Below are 15,922 nucleotides of genomic sequence, written 5' to 3' on the forward strand. Positions count from 1 at the left end.
AAGGTCAGGCAAATGAGGATTGTTAGGTGCAAAGCCTTCCAAGCCTAAGGCATGATCCATAGCACTGAATCTAGGGGTGCTTCCAGATGGGAGCCTTCTATCAAAAGTGGGTGGTTCAGATTCCATTTGTGCATGTTAGGCACTGTAGCTTCCACACATTCCTCTTTTTGTCTCAAAGTCATGGATAGCAATTGATATTCTGCTGTTGCTGTCTATACCAGTGGGTGGTGCTTCATGGGGTATATCTGGGCTCTTGTGCGTTTTTGTCCCTCTCCTCCATTACTCCACCACACCCTCTACAGATTTCTGTTTTGGGCATTCATATAGGTATTTCTGAATCTGTGCATTGTCCCTTAGGAAAAAAAAAATCTGCAGGAAGTGTACAAGAGCCCAACAGCCAAAAGTTTAGTTACCACGTTTCACAATGGGCAAAATGAAGTGAGGGAGGGCAATATCAATTTTCCTGTGTTTGTTTATTAATTTTTAATACTGCGGTCTTATGCAAGAGTGAAAATTACCTGACTAAAGCTTGCACAAGACTGACAAAGGGGGATTGTTGCGAAAGACTTATCATCGTCATCATTATTATTATTGAAAGCCGAATGTATGTACTGCCATTCTAGCCTCCAAGGTACCAATTCCCCACATGTACTGTGTGGGGATCATGAGAGAATGCCTCCTCTAACTGGGTTGTTAACATTCAAGAATGCTTTCAGCATGCAGCAACTGATGGAAATATCATTTGGGCCACCAGAAACAAAATGACTATTCTGTTCAGGTGAAGAGCAGATGGAAGTAAGGGGGTGTAGTGCTAAAGTCTGCTTACGAAAACAGCACCATTAATGTGACAAACTGTCCACCTAAACAACAACAAACACATGAATGAGCTTACACACCAGTGAATAGCCTGCTGGATCAGACCAATAGTCTATCCAATCCAGGAGCCTTTTCTTACAGTGACCAGCCAGATGCCAAAGGGAAGCTCAAAACAGGACTTTCCCCACTTGCGATTCCCAGCAGCCGCCAGCAACAATGATGGAAGATATAGAACAGGTTATTTTTTTACTTGTAGGATTTTATGTGATAAGGGGAAATCTAGATTAAGTGTAAAAAAATAATGTATGATTTGGTATTTTAATGATTACAGCTTTATGTGGACATCACACAAAAAAGACTTGTATGCATGACAGTACCCATTTCACAATAGACTCCTGTCTGGAAGCACCCTGTATTGCCAAACAGGCTTCACTACAACAAGCGATCTGCTTATCTCCAATGGGAGGTGCTGTGTTCACCTCTCCTGCACCAGAAATGGATAGACAGAAACACATGGATGGATTGAGATATGTAGAAAGTCATTTACGCCCAAACAAAGAGAGTGAGAGAGATCTTGATATCCATGACGACTCAGAACCATAATTAAATGGCTGTTCCCAAGATATTTAGATAAGGGGGTAATTAGTTAATTAGCAACAACACCAATCAGAGGCAGAAAGCACAGCAACTCTGGGAATCACCCGCCCCCTTTTTCCCATAGTGAGCACTTCCCAAAGTGGAAGCCTTTTTCAGTCCCTTGGTGGTGGTGGTCCACCTAGGACTTGGTTGTGCCAAGTGACCACCAAGCGCTGGGCTTTGGAGCCGCATTGTCTGGGGTCCCAACAGGAGCGTGTCCTTCAAAAAACCTTATTCCAAGTAGATCTTCATGATCAGAAGAATACAATTTACTGTGATGGTGGTGCGGAAGAGAAGGCAACAGTTCTATGAATCTGTCTCCAGAGTCATATTTCCCTTGTCGTTCAAGCTAACCTTGCATCACGTGAGCAAGATGAAACCATTCCCTGGTAAACCATATTTCTTTTAATAAGACACCTTTTAAGATATTTGACAGTGCCTCTTGTCCCCATCACTTCCGTAAGCTAAATGTGGTTGGTCCTATTTCCCCTTTATATGTTGTGCATTCTGTAAACCCTTGATTTGCCCTTGTTTCTTTAGTACGAATCCTTTCCAGTTTGTTTGTATCTTTATAATGTGGTGGCCAGAAGTGGGTAAAAAAACCCCACAAAAAAACAATTGAGTCAGCAGCTGTGGCCGCTTGGCAGTGGGAGCCAAATTGTCACAGCGCAGTGCAAGCTGCTGGGGCTGCAGAGTCAGGGGCGTAATGAGATCTTAATAGTGCAATTACAGCCCATTGATTTACTCAGCACATAATTGGCAGTGGCAGCAGCTGCCCAGTAATGGATGGCTGTGATTATTGGCAGTGAGGAGTCAGGAAAGACAGCGCTGAATTTTTGAGGGGCCATGGCTCAAGCGCATGCTTTGCATACAGAAGGTCCTGAACACAGAATCCGCCAAAGGATTTCAGGAAGCAGGCTGGGAACGACCTCTTTCTGAGATCCTGAAGAGCGCTGTTGGCCAAGAGTATGAAATGCTGAGCTAGGCAGACCAATGGTCTGACTCAGGATAAGGCTGTTTCATATGTGCCCGTGTGGTGTAGTAGTTCGAGTGTTGGACTAGGACCTGGGAGGCCAGGGTTCAAACCCCCAGTCCCCATGAAACTCTTTGGGTAACCTTGGAGTATTCACAGTATCTTAGGCAGCCCACCTCGCAGGACTGTTGTGAGGGTAAATTGGGGAGGAAGAAACCATGTACACCACCTTCAGCTCCTTAGAGGAAAGTGGGGTGTAAATGCAAGATATGATTGAAACCAGGAACTGCTCTGTGTGCTAATTTTATAAATCTTGTGATCCAGACAGTTTGCAACGAATCACCTGTCTCAATGGCCCTGGTAGGACATGTCCACTCACATTGCCTCTCTTGGCAAGATGAGAAAACAGAGGGACAAGGTGCATTGGGCTTTGTTGAGAATGTAGTGAGAAAACTTCTTGGCACTGTGGCAGGACATGAGAAGCCAATGGTTTAAATGTTATCCTTAATGAAAAATGAGATCCTGGTGAGCAAGAGGGCAGACTTTAGGTACTCTTCATGCAAACATCCCTGAAAGACCTGGTGGCAGCCACATCCACAGCCTATGCTTCACGTTTCACACCACACATAGTTGAGCAGCCCTGTGAATTTCTGAAAATCCATGTTGAGAAGTAACACATAAATTTTGAAAGCAAGTTATCCTCTCTGAGGTTTTCATCCCTAATGAAGGTGCTAATTGCCCTATTGATTTCCATTAGAACCACTCTTCCTAGGCCTCACATTTACCATTCTGACAGCTCCTGCTCCTTCATAATATGGTCAATAACCATAGTCCCTAACAGCAGTACTGTGTTTGGAGAAGTGAAACTCATTGTTTATTCACCTGGAATTTAGTTAGTGGCTGTACGTGCAGTCAGGGTCAGGGAGGTGGATAAAGTTCCTGCAAAGAATTTCAGACATTCCTTATATTGGATTAAACCTGTCATGCAGCACTGCCTAGCTGTGACATTTCTTCTGGGTCACAAAACCTAAAGTGCTTCTTATTTTCCCTGCAGCTGGTATTGGACTTTTTTCCCACCCACTGTAGTGGGTGTTCTTAAGACCTTGGTACAATAAGCAGCATGCAAACACGTCTTGGTCTTGCCTCAGAAGCACAAGGTGCAGAAGCTTCCTGTTTTCTTTGCATCTCTGTCACATCTGAATCTGCTCTGTACAGCTTCTGGTATTGTGCGATCCAGTCGTCCTATTAGCTGTTCCTTCATGGAACACACGGCGTGGGTGGGCGGGGGGTTGTATATAGTTAGTGATCTCTTGAGTCCTGTTATTTTGGAAGCAAATCAAGTGTGTTTCTGCACCATTTCAAATTACAGAGAAAACTTAATATGTAGGGTTTTATCAAATCTGGGAACCAGGAAATGGGAGAATATGTGAAACCCATCAAATTCCTTGCAGTATCCTGTCTGCCAGGAAGCCCTGAATTGATTAGAATCATGATCAAAGGGCTTGTTGTGAATGTCTTCCTCTACAAATTCCAGAGCCAGTATTGTCTATGCTCAGTCTGGATGTTTGAAGTTTGCCTCTAAGCCTGACACTGTAAAACATAGCTGTCCTTGGGTCAGAAAACAGCAACAACAAACCAAATTAATATACAAAACGCTGTCTCAAAACACAAAGACAGAATTGCAAGATGAGAAGGGTTTCTCTCACCCACCCTCCTGGCACAGGCCAGGGAATTTCCTCTTGTTAACACTAAGCCCATTCTATTTTTTTTAAAAAAACAACAACCTTGTCTTTGGCTACACTTGTCACCTCTAGGAAAGCTCCTGGTTTTGCTTTGCAACCTAGGAATGATGGTAAATGCATCCCTTCCCTGGGCAGCTTATTCCAGTGCTTAATCCAATTCATAACCATTGTTGTTCCCAAGTGGGATGTGTCATGCTTCACCTCCCAGCTGTCAGTTCTTGTTGTGCTTCCTTCGCTCTTTAGTGCTCAATTTCTTCTCCCTGGGAAGGTATCTGCCAATGCACTAATTCCATTGCACCCTTCTCTTTAAGACATTAAACAGATTTGAACCCTTATTGTCTGTGACTCTCAGGCTCTCTCATCTAATTTCTAGATGGAGCAGTGATGGCGGGGGGAGGGGGGATACATGGGTGAAGGTCTGAGGATCCTTCCCTGATATTCCATCCCACAGAGATTGAATTGGCCAGAGTATCTCATTTGCATGCAGGGGGCTAAATACATTTCAGCTTTCCAGTCACAGCGGGAGAGGAAGGAGGCAACTGCTGCTGCAGTAAATTGCATTTGAATTTACAAGTACCTGCCTGCTGGCCTGCAGTTTTGAATGTGTTTTGGGGGGAGACAGAGGGAGATTACTTTTTTAAAAGGCCCATTCAGAACACTGTGATGCTTAAAATCCTTTGGGTTTTTTTCCCTTTCTACCTTTAAAGTGTTGCCATATCACCTCCGGAGTCTGTGTTGTCAGTCCGATACAATGGGTAGCAGCTTTAACATGCCCTGCAAAAGCCTACCATCCCACGGCTGGCCAGAGCAAAACAACTGGTGTTGATTCTATGCTATCCAGTATGCTTTGTGCAATGCTCTTAACCCACAGGTATAGATTCCTGCTTTGAATCTAAGTAAGTGTGTCAAAATGGAGCGGAGTTGCAAGTGTGCTTCCCTTTGGCACAAGTGCAGGGTATTCCCCTGGGAAATGCGATCCATTTTCACCACCCGCTGGCTGTCGGCTGATCCTACCTGTCTCCTGGCTGTTGTCTGCATGCCTCCAGCAGGCACAGCAAGGCCAGCAGCTGTGGAAGCGTCACTCCCAGGGGCTGGATCCAAGGCCACTTTGGTGCTAATTACTGCCCACAAGCAACAGGGACGGATGGGGGCGAGGTGTTTGAAGGATGCATGCTGTGTTGGTGGTGCTGGCGACCAGCTTGGTGGGCGTGGCTGTGGTGCCATTTAAAATCTAGTGGGCCTTCTTGGCCCCATAGGAGTTTCTTCTGCTCCCAACCCTGGCTAGATGCAGCTGGAGTCTAGTGCACCACAGGACATCACAGACTGCCAGGTCAGGGATGGCTGGGATAGAGACAGATCTGGAAGGGTCTGGAGGTGTGGCAGCAGATGTCGGAGCAGCTTTCAAGCTGGGCCCAGCACACCATAGGTCTGGGAGCCACCATGTTCAGTCCCAGAAAACCTCTGTTTGCCGGGAAAGGCTTAGGCATAGCACCAGGAGTTGATTGCAGCTGGCTCAGGACTTATGTGACATGGATAAATTAAAGCAAAAACGCTCCTCAGGAAGCCTGCCTAGTGAATGTCAAACCAACAACCTTTCATCTGTAGAACCTGCACTTGGCTGAAGGGTTAATGCCACTTAACTTATACCACCATGGTGTGAGAGAGCCCAGCACTTAGCTATGTAGTCTCCAGAGTAAAATGAGACAGACAGCAGACTCTAATAAGGAATCAGAATTCCAATTTAATTCTGTCTTCTAGGAGAAGCAGATCTGAATGGAGCAAAGGAGATAACTAGAAGGCGATAAGGAGAGGTGGAAATGGAGGTGGGAGAGAGAGAAAGACACAGTCACTTGCACACAGGCAATCACTTTGGCAGTCTGGAAGTTTTTAGAGGCTGAACATCAGGAATGCGGTTGTTGGTATCTCCTCACTTGTTAGCAAGAGAACTGTGTCCAGGCACTGTGGTGGCTGTTTAGAAAGGGTGGTATAAAGGGGCAAAAGTTTTGTGTTTTAAAACTTCCATGCCATCCCTATATATCTGTAAGGTTGCTTATCTCTTCTGAATTCAATGTTTCTACAGAGAATGGGCTAGGCATGATTTTATTTATATACTTCCTAGCTGATATTTCTGGACAAGGTGGCATACAAAAAGAAGTTTGCAAAATATCCATGAAACAAAAAAACTGCAACCTTCAATCCTTGTTAAAAATCAATCAACATACCCAGACTGTCGGTTAAAACACTTTTCACAGCACTAGCAACCCACAGTCCAAGCCAGAAGGCATTGATCAATAACAGGCTGAGCAGGAGATATGTGCTTAAAGACTTCCAGATAGCTTAATGAATGGCAGCCCTCTCTGGACCCTCTGGAAGCGCATTGCAAAACTGTGGGGCCACTACAGAAAAGGTCCTCCCTCTCACGGCCACCAACCTCACTGATGTAGGAGGTGGGTTCATGATGAGAGCCACCACTGCACATCTTGGTGTGTGGGCAGCCTGATGATGGGTGCAGGTGGTCCCTCAAACCATTTAAGACTTTAAAGATGAAAGCTAGCCATTTACCGTATTTTTCGCCCTATAGGACGCACTTTTTCCCCTCCAAAAATGAAGGGGAAATGTGTGTGCGTCCTATGGGGCAAATGCAGGCTTTCGCTGAAGCCTGGAGAGCGAGAGGGGTCGGTGCGCACCGACCCCTCTTGCTCTTCAGGCTTCAGGAAGCTATCCCCCCCAGCCCGGCAAGCTCCCAGCTTTGCCATCGCTCTGGGACCCGTTCTGGGGGCTGGGGTCAGGGGAAGCTTGAGCTTCCCCCGCCCCCAGCCGCGCAAGCTCCCAGAGCGATGCCGAAGGTGCACGCACCTTCTCCATCACTCTCCGACCGGTTCTGGGGGCTGGGGAAGCTCCGGCTTCTCCCGCCCGCAGCCTCGCAGGCTCTGAGAGTGATGGCAAACGTGCGCGCACCTTCGCCATCGCTCTCCGACCCGTTCTGGGGGCTGGGGGCGGGGGAAGCTCGGGCTTCCTCCACCCCCAGCCCCGCAAGCTCCGGGAGCGATGGCGAAGGTGCGCTCACCTTCGCCAGGGCTCTCGGACCCGTTCTAGGGGCTGCGGTCGGGGGAAGCTCGGGCTTCCCCCACCCCCAGCCCCGCAAGCTCCGGGAGCGATGGCGAACGTGCGCGCACCTTCGCCATTGCTCTTGGGCTTCCCCTCACCTTCGCCAGCGCTCTCGGACCCATTCTGGGGGCTGGGGTCGGGGGAAGCCTGGGGGGGTGGGGAAATATTTTTTTTTCCCTTTATTCCCCCCCCCCCAAATCTAGGTGCGTCCTATGGGCCGGTGCATCCTATAGGGTGAAAAATACGGTAAATTCAACTCAGAAATGTCGCAGAAGCCAGTGTGGCTAGTATGGTGTAGATATTACTGAAGCTGACATTCTTATCCCTATCAAAACTTAAGTTTCAAAGGGCAGTCCCACAAAGAGCATAATGCACTTGTCAAGCCTGGATGTGAGTGGGGCACAAAATGTTTTGGCTGAGTTTGACCTATCCAGATAAGGCTGCAGTTGGCATATCAGCCAAAGAATGCACCCTTAGCTACCAGCACCACTTGAGCATACATAGCTCACACCAAGTCCAGGAGTGCTTCCAAACTGTGTACCCAGTCTTTCAGGGGAGCGCCACCCCATTGAGAACCAGCTCCAAACCTCCTTCCAGAGCAGTCAGTCTCCCATCCCACAGGACCTCTGTATTTCTTTGATTCAGCCTCAGTTGGCTAGACCTTCTCCTTCCCAGTGTGACAAGCTAAGGAACCTCTCTTGGATTGGAAGAATAGAGTTGAGTGTCACCAACATACAGCATGCAACAGACACAATCCAGGCATGACAAACTGACAGATCCTTCCTCTGTGGGTGCAATATATATGTGCCTCATACCTCCCTGTGGTACGGATAGAAGTGGAGTGTCTGGGGAGCAAATTCTGCACTGTAGGTTCATTATCTCCCCACTGGTGACTGGGCAATGAAGACAGGATTTTCCATGGCATGGCTAAAGTCTGGGCAAGATGGTCTGGAGCAGTAGGAAGCAATTACCATCCCGCTGAGCCGAACCCTAATCCCCTCAAACAGCGCGAGGGGCTGGCAAGCCAAACACGCCTCAATCAGGTTAAAGTGTGAAGTTGGGATTAGCCAAGAGAATGAGAGCCTCATAATACCATTGCACCCCCTGCTTGCACCAGGCTCAGCCTGGCCCATAGGGCAGGAGATTAAGTGCTTGGCTTGTCTGCCTGAGTGGGCTCCCCACTGGGAAAGCTGTGTCCTATGGATGTCAGACAGTTTGGCTTTAGTTACTTGCTGAGTGCTGGCCAGGATCTCACACTGGGAGGCCTCGCTTGCTCCCACAATCGAGGCACCAATCCCAGCGAGGGATCCCTCCAAGTGGCTCATGTCCAAGGCACACAGGGGAGGAGGGATGGCTGAGGCAAAGACCAAAGAGAGGGTGCAATGTTAAGGGTGCAGGCTAGCCGGGAAAACTCTCTCGGTGTCATGATTTGTTTGGTGATGGGATGTGACCACAACTGAAACTGGAAATTGGGTCAGATTGCCCTGGAGAGGCGGGTGGTCATGCCTGTTTTAAAGGAGTCATTGGGTGAAAGAGATGAGCCAACCTTTTCTAAACTAAATGCAGAGATAATTAAAGGAAATCAGCATGTTTTCTGGACAAAGTGGTTTAAGTCTTTGCACATCATATTTCACGTTGTATCAGGAAATATAAACAATAAGGCTGACTTGGGGTTCTGTTGGAATTATTTGCGGTAGAATGGAAGAGGTTTCTTGGAACACCCTTGTCCAAACTGAGCATTCCCATCACATGTGGAAACCCACCCACCCCTCTTTATTGCCTATTTAACATTGAGCAGTAAAAAGTAACGTATTTGTGTTGCTATTAAACGGCATTTAGTTCAAAGTCAGATGAAGAGCCTGGGAGATATTTGCCCTGCTCTGTAGTCCTACCAGAATTTGCATTGCTTGAAACATACTTTGTTGTATGCATACTGGTTATGGGGTCCCCTAGTTTTCACTCACTAAGAGATGATCCTTCACAAGGCTGCTTTTCTTGGGGGTCTCGATTTATCTGACTCAGCATAAATGGATGGCAGGATGGCGCAAGTAATGGTCAGATCGTTCCTCTAAAGCCAGACAAAGCTGTTGCTACAAGCTGTCATTCATCAAGACTGGAGCAATTTGTGTCTGGGAAACTGGCAGCTTAATGTTCCTTGGAGTTACTGTGATACTGAATGAAAACAGGTCCATACATGTAGAAGAGGGAAAGAACAGGGTGATTTTCTCCATTATTTCCACTCACCTCTAGGGCAGCTGCCTCCCTGAAGAGTGTGAATATGAACTCTCCAAAGGCAGGGAGGGTGGAAGGTTACACTACTCCAAACTATGCTCTGGCTCAACACCTGTGCAGCAGGTTGTTGGTCCTATCGATTGGGGACAGACCAGACCATGGAGAAGAAAAGAACCAAAAGTGAATAAAAATAGCGATAGAATCAGTCGCTGTGAAGAGCTGGTGGACTCCAAGCAAGTCATTTGTGGTAACAATGTTATAGAAAGATTTGAAGTTCCTAATAATCTCTAATATTCAGTGGCGTTGCGTGGGTTGTCAGCACCCGGGGCAAGGCAAGTAATTTGCGCCCCCTAACCTGTGGATTTGCGCCCCCTAACCCGTGGATTTGCCCTAACCCCAGATGTTGCGCCCGGTGCGGCCGGCCCCCCCTGCACCCCCCACGCTACGCCACTGCTAATATTCCCAGATTTTTAATTCTGAGGATGAAGCGATTGGAACTCCTACTTTCAGAAGAACTAGGGTTTTAAAAACTTTCAATATGACACAGAATGTTGAGTTGTCTGGAACTCTGAAAGTCCTCATTAGATGGGAATGTTATTTGTGCTTTGGCATTTTCACAAGGGCCTGGTTGTTCTAACAGTTTTGTAATCATGCACTCTTTCAGAGGAGAAATGTTGGCTCCCTGTTCCCAAAGGTTCTTTCCTTGGATTTTTAAGTGCCTCTGGCCAAATGCGCCCAATGGATGTTTTATAGGATTGTGTGAATGGGGGCCGGTTAATATACAATTCTCATTCATGATTTATTAGACAATGGTTTATTAAGCCATGGCTTAGTGTTATGTGTGAACCTAGTCCAGCTGCTTCATTGATGGTTTAAGGTCACTTGTTAACCAAGATTTGTAGTTTTAATCTTAGTTAAATTTACCTTAGTTAAAATTACCCACAGCTTAGTCCTGTATGTGAACTTAGACCTCTGTCTTAAATATGGTTAAGGATCTATTGTGTCCCAAAAGCTACAGATCTGCTGTTGAAAAGTGGCAAAAAAATTGAAACTGCTGTTAAGGGTCAATTGCTCTTGCTGATGCTTTTAACCATTCTGTGGCATAATAAGCTAAGGCTTAAGTGAAAGCCTGACAGGCACCAAAGCTTTAACTATGGTTTGTTTTCGTTTTTTAACTATGGTTAATGTTAAACATCACATGTGAACCAGACCTATGAGACCCTAGAAACAATTCCCCTTAGGGAATAAGGTTAACAAACACTTCTCACTAGCTAGTTGTCAAAAATTGCCATTAAGGTGATGGTGATCCTGAAAGAAATTTAGAAAAGTAATAGTGGAGCCTGGATTTTCTTTTCTTTTTTAAATTGCCTGGGTAAATAGATCTATATATCAAAGGCACATGGTGTGGTGGGGCAGTGATTCTCACCTCCCAACAGCTGAATTGTTGTTGCTGCTTACCAGGTGGTGTGGTCTAAACTCCAGAGTGGCTCCAAAGCAGTAGCACCAGGTTGGCTCAGCTGATGTGATTGCACCATGTCAACCTCCTCACTGCCTCACCCCTCCCAGTTGGCAGCAGCAATTGAACTGTTGGAAGGCCCCACCATGTTCTCTGCTGCTGCTGCTGCTGCTGCTACATAGAGATTGGTGAGGGATCCCATCACCTGAACACCCTAGTGCTATTTTTAGCACCTCCTAATAGTAAATTGCCTCTTTATAGTATACACCATTCACATGTGGAATAAACTGAATGAATAGATAAATAAATGCGTCAATCTTTGGAAGAGTTTTGGTTGCCCCCAACATTCACATATATACCAAGAAGTTATTAAGCCTCTGCTAACCCCACAGTGCCTGGGTTAGAGATGTTTCAGAGATGAATTGGAGAGGAATACGGAGATGAACATATTCTCAGTTCTAGCCTTTCCATCTCATGCTCCTTAGAAAAGGAGTACAGTCATAAAAAAAAATATTGTTAAAATGGATGTACCGTGCTATATTAGAAGCAAAAAAAAACTTGTTTTGATGAATTGGAAGAACTGCAAAAAGATTTCATTGAGCACATGGATTGATAATATGGACAGATTAGCTACATGTGAATGAATTGTATGTCGACGCAAATTACGAATGGAGAAATATGAAGAAATCTGGAATGAATATTTAAGCGATAAGGTGGATAGTGGGGGGGAGGAGAGAGAGGTGGGGAAATCTTGTTAAAAGGGGGCAGTCATAGGTATATCAGTGTATTTAAATCTGAATTGTCAAATTGTGTTATTATTGCTATTATGGTTTTCGTAGTAGTGTTTTTTGTGGTTGTTGTTTGTATCGAAAAAATGATTAAATAATTTTTTTTTAAAATACCTTGTGTTGCGTTTGCTTCAGGTTGAGCGTTTTCAGGTTGCATCCTGCGGTGACCCGGAAGTACTGGAAAGGGTTACTTCTGGGTTTCGCCACTCGCGCATGCGCAGATGCTCAAAATGACATCACGCGCTTGCTCAGAAGCAGCAAATTGCGACCCACACAAGCGCAGACGCGGGTTGCATTCTGCTCGGGTTGCGAACAGGGCTCCAGAACGGATCCTGTTTGCAACCAGAGGTACCACTGTACTGGGATCTTGGGGTGTGGGCCAGAGGGAGGGAGGCTGAAGAAAGTTGCTTCCAAAACACGTCCTCTGAGAGAAACATGTCTCTGTGGGCAAAAGTTGCACAGCCGCTGCCTGTAGCAACATGAGGGTCCAGTCTAAAGGAGTGTTTGACACTCATTATAAACAGTGGATGCTTTTTAATGATGCCACTTAGCTGGAGAGGTTGGTTGTTAGCAGAAGTGTGGAGAAGAAACCAGGATGTCCTGCACACTTCCTTTCCCCAATGCTATGTGCCAAGTCTGAGGAGCTGCTGTTCTGTCTCAAAGGTAACAGATTGAAGAGGTGACATCAGTCAGCAATGAAAGAGCTTCTGCTGCCCTCTCCTGGTTAGGATTGAGCTGTACTGTGGCAATCGTACTTTCTTCTTGCTCTTAGATTGCATTTGTTATTTTCAAAAAAGGTTTGCAGGGGTGGTGGAGCAGGCTGTGTGTTTGGGTCCACAATAGCGTGTGTGCACATGTGTGTGTGTTAGTCTCATGATACAGAAATTTATCAGAAGGCACCTCACTGATAAGCATCAGCCATTATAGACTTGCACGAAACAATTTGCATGGAAGTTAGGAAATGGCAGCAAGGCAATTAAATACCATCACAGCTTGTGCTCTTTTAAGCTTCCACACAGGTACTCTGTGTGTGTGTGGTGTGTGTGATGCATAGAATTGCCAAGTATCTTTGTTAATAACTCAGCAGTCACCGGGCATTTCTGTTCTGAGGATGCCTCTACTCCCAGGGTTGGGAAACGCAAGTGTCAACTGTCCACTCCCTTCTCCCAGCCCCTTCATGACTCTTGGTGAGATACAAGGGGCCAGCAGGGATACTGGATGAGGCATGCTGTGGAATGAAGAGCTGGAAGAGGTGTTGCATCTGATAAGTGTGACTCACCTTGTTTCTTGCATGCAGATGCCAGAGACTGGAATATGCATCCTCATTGTCCATTAGGTCACCTCCTTTGCTATTTCTAAAATGGACTGACTGGGTTGCTTTTGTACCTTGCCGTAAATCAGGTGGACACTGGATGTTTGAAAACGTGCATTCTTATTTAAATTGCTTAAGGTATTCAAACCACCATCAGTCATCTCATCTTGCTGCCATGACATAAGTGGCATGAGATGAACCATTCATTATATGAACGGGGCATAGAATGCAATGCTGTTTGCTGTGCCAGTGTCCTGGGGGTTGTTTGGTGAAAAGAGCAGCATTTCGGGCCACACACATCACCTCTTCAGTGCCAGAGCTCACTCTGGAGCATATAAAACAATAAGGATGGTCATGCATCTGAGCATGTGCAGAATATTTCTTCATTGCTGCTTAGTATTCCCCTGCTAGTCCTCATAACCTGATGCCTCACTACCTTGCCAACCCCCCATACTTCATTGTCTCTCCACTGACAGATGGCTCTCTTAAATTATCATCTGCAGGGACTTGAGCGAGAACCTCCTTCTGGCTGTTCCCAGGAAGGCGTTTCGTGGAGCTACTGATCTCAAGAACCTGTGAGTGACCTGGCCCAGCAGGGCAGCTGATAGGGAAGCACAGCATGCCACATTGCCCTGGAGAGATTGGCATTATGTTTCATGCATGCACATATTGAGGTCATAGGGCTAGCAACTGTGTAGAGGAAGATCTCAAAAATTCCTTCTACAACAGCAAATACTAATAGGACAACAGCAGTGGGAACGTGTCCCACAGATATAATGCAGTGCCTGTTGTGCCCCAAATCATATTTCCCACCCACCCATACCTATCCTTCTCCTCCTCTTGGCTACTTGCAGTTCTCCAGTGCTTCTTATGCATACCACAAAGTCCTCCAGCATTTTTTCTCCTTTCATGGAGTGCAGCAGGTTGGTCTTTGTGTCGAGCATCCTATGTATTGGTCTGCCAGCACAGCTATTGAGAACAGGTATATTAATCTCCTCTTTCATCACTCAGACAACTGGACAAGAACCACATCAGCTGCATTGAGGAAGGGGCCTTTCGTGCTCTTCGTGGCCTGGAAGTTTTGTAAGTGTCTCTGGGAGGGCTCTGTAGAAGGTTTGTCCCATCGGGCTGGATGGAGAGCCTGCCTAGAGAAGCATGACTGTGGTAGAATCCAGCTCAGTTGATGGGAGGGTGGCCTGGAAGCATCCCGGGGCTAGGGCTAACTCTTCACAAGAAACAGTGCCCACCCCTAAATGTGGGCAAAGAGTCTGTTTTTCTCTATAGCTTTATCACTGGTATATGATCTGCTGGCTCAGGTGGCCATAGCCTTCTCCCCTTCAACACCCCACTTCATTTGTAGGCACCAGGCCACACCAGAAGTGTTTTTAACTTAGAGTGTTATATCCTGAGATTCCAACCCATGCTGGTAACATACAGGGTCCAGGTAGCATTCCATCTCCCCAGAAGGATGGAGGTCTTTTGGTATTACACCGATTCTGTATCAGTTGCAGTGCTTCCCAGCAGAACTGAAAGTGCTATTTTCCACCTTTAGAGCCCTCATTGGTTTGGGGCTAAGTTATGAGAAGGAGAAGCGGTGCCTGTATGAACCTACCTTTGCTTTAAGGTGGATATCAGAAGCCCTACTTGTTGGCCTGCATTTGAGATCATTTAGATTGGTGGGAACCAGGAACCAGGGCCTTCTCAGTGGTGGCCCCTACTTTATGGGATACCCTCCCTAGAGAAGTGTTGATAGGTCACTTTAGCTTCAGTATTTAATTTGTTTTGAACTGTTTTTAATGTTGAATTTTAAATTGTTTTCAAAGGGTGGGTGATAAATCAATACAACAACAACAATAGTAATAATTAGTAATAATCGTCCTACTATATTGCTATGCAATTGTGCAAAGGATTGTAGCTTAAGAGGGTTTTAAATATCGCAGTGGTAAAATCAAAGCAAAACAAATAACATTATACCTGGGCTGGTTTCAAAAGTGATCAAGTGACAACCCAAAGCCCAGTAGCTCCCCTTGTGCAAACCGCTGGAACCTGCTTCTGATCTTACTAATGTCAGCAGGGCCTTCCTCCCAAGCTTGAGGGGAGTGTTGGGTCAGATGACGGTAATATGCATGCAATCCCAGGGAAGCTGACCTATTAGTCAATGTAAATTTTCTTGCTAAGATGGGTCCTAAAATTCACCTGTTGATCTGTCATTCTATGATCCTCTGTTTTAGGGGTGTGTTAGAACTGGCCCTTGCTTCTCCCATGCTGCAAATGATTTTGAAAATAAGATGTGCTGTCAATCTGAGAAGTGTCACATGCCACTCTGTGAGCGTTGTTTGTTTGTGTGTACACTGCACACACAGCCAGATGAAAGGACAAGATGTTTCTCTCCAGTGTTCACTGATGCTCTTCCTCTTCCTCCTTCCTGCAGGACTTTGAACAACAACAACATCAGCACCATCCCCATCTCCAGCTTCAACCATATGCCCAAACTGCGCACCTTGTGAGCACATGATGAAGCAGCCCAAGGGCGGAGTGGGATTGGGGGTGGGGTGGAAGACCGCAGACTGGACATTTCATAAAGCATGGTGGGCTGGGAGCTACCAGTCCATACAAGGAATGCTGGTGGCAACTTTTCACTTTTAGGTCCTGCAGATCTCCCTTTTTGGCACTGATGTTTTCATAGTAGGTAATGCCTAACCCTGTGCCCAGGATCCCAAGAACCTGGGGCCCTACGAAGATGTGGGATGCTGCCCCCCAATGGCAGAAAGAGCCACAGCTCTGTTCATGGAGTTGTTGGTTCCTTTAATGACAAGGTGCATCATGGGACAGAAAGCGGTGGCATTAATGTGGTGGGCA

General features: G+C 46.3%; 1 protein-coding gene across 1 annotated transcript in view; it reads left to right on the forward strand.

The window, feature by feature from the left end:
- SLIT1 (slit guidance ligand 1) overlaps window positions 1-15,922 on the forward strand; it is a 120,636-nt gene that overhangs the window by 72,796 nt on the left and 31,918 nt on the right. Inside the window, exons 5-7 of the mRNA XM_083615194.1 lie at window positions 13,567-13,638; window positions 14,075-14,146; window positions 15,495-15,566. Coding sequence (XP_083471320.1) covers window positions 13,567-13,638; window positions 14,075-14,146; window positions 15,495-15,566 — 216 coding nt within the window. The remainder of the gene's footprint in view (window positions 1-13,566; window positions 13,639-14,074; window positions 14,147-15,494; window positions 15,567-15,922) is intronic.

Source organism: Podarcis filfolensis, assembly GCF_964270895.1.
Source record: "Podarcis filfolensis genome assembly, chromosome: 5".
NCBI classification, from domain to species: Eukaryota; Metazoa; Chordata; class Lepidosauria; order Squamata; family Lacertidae; genus Podarcis; species Podarcis filfolensis.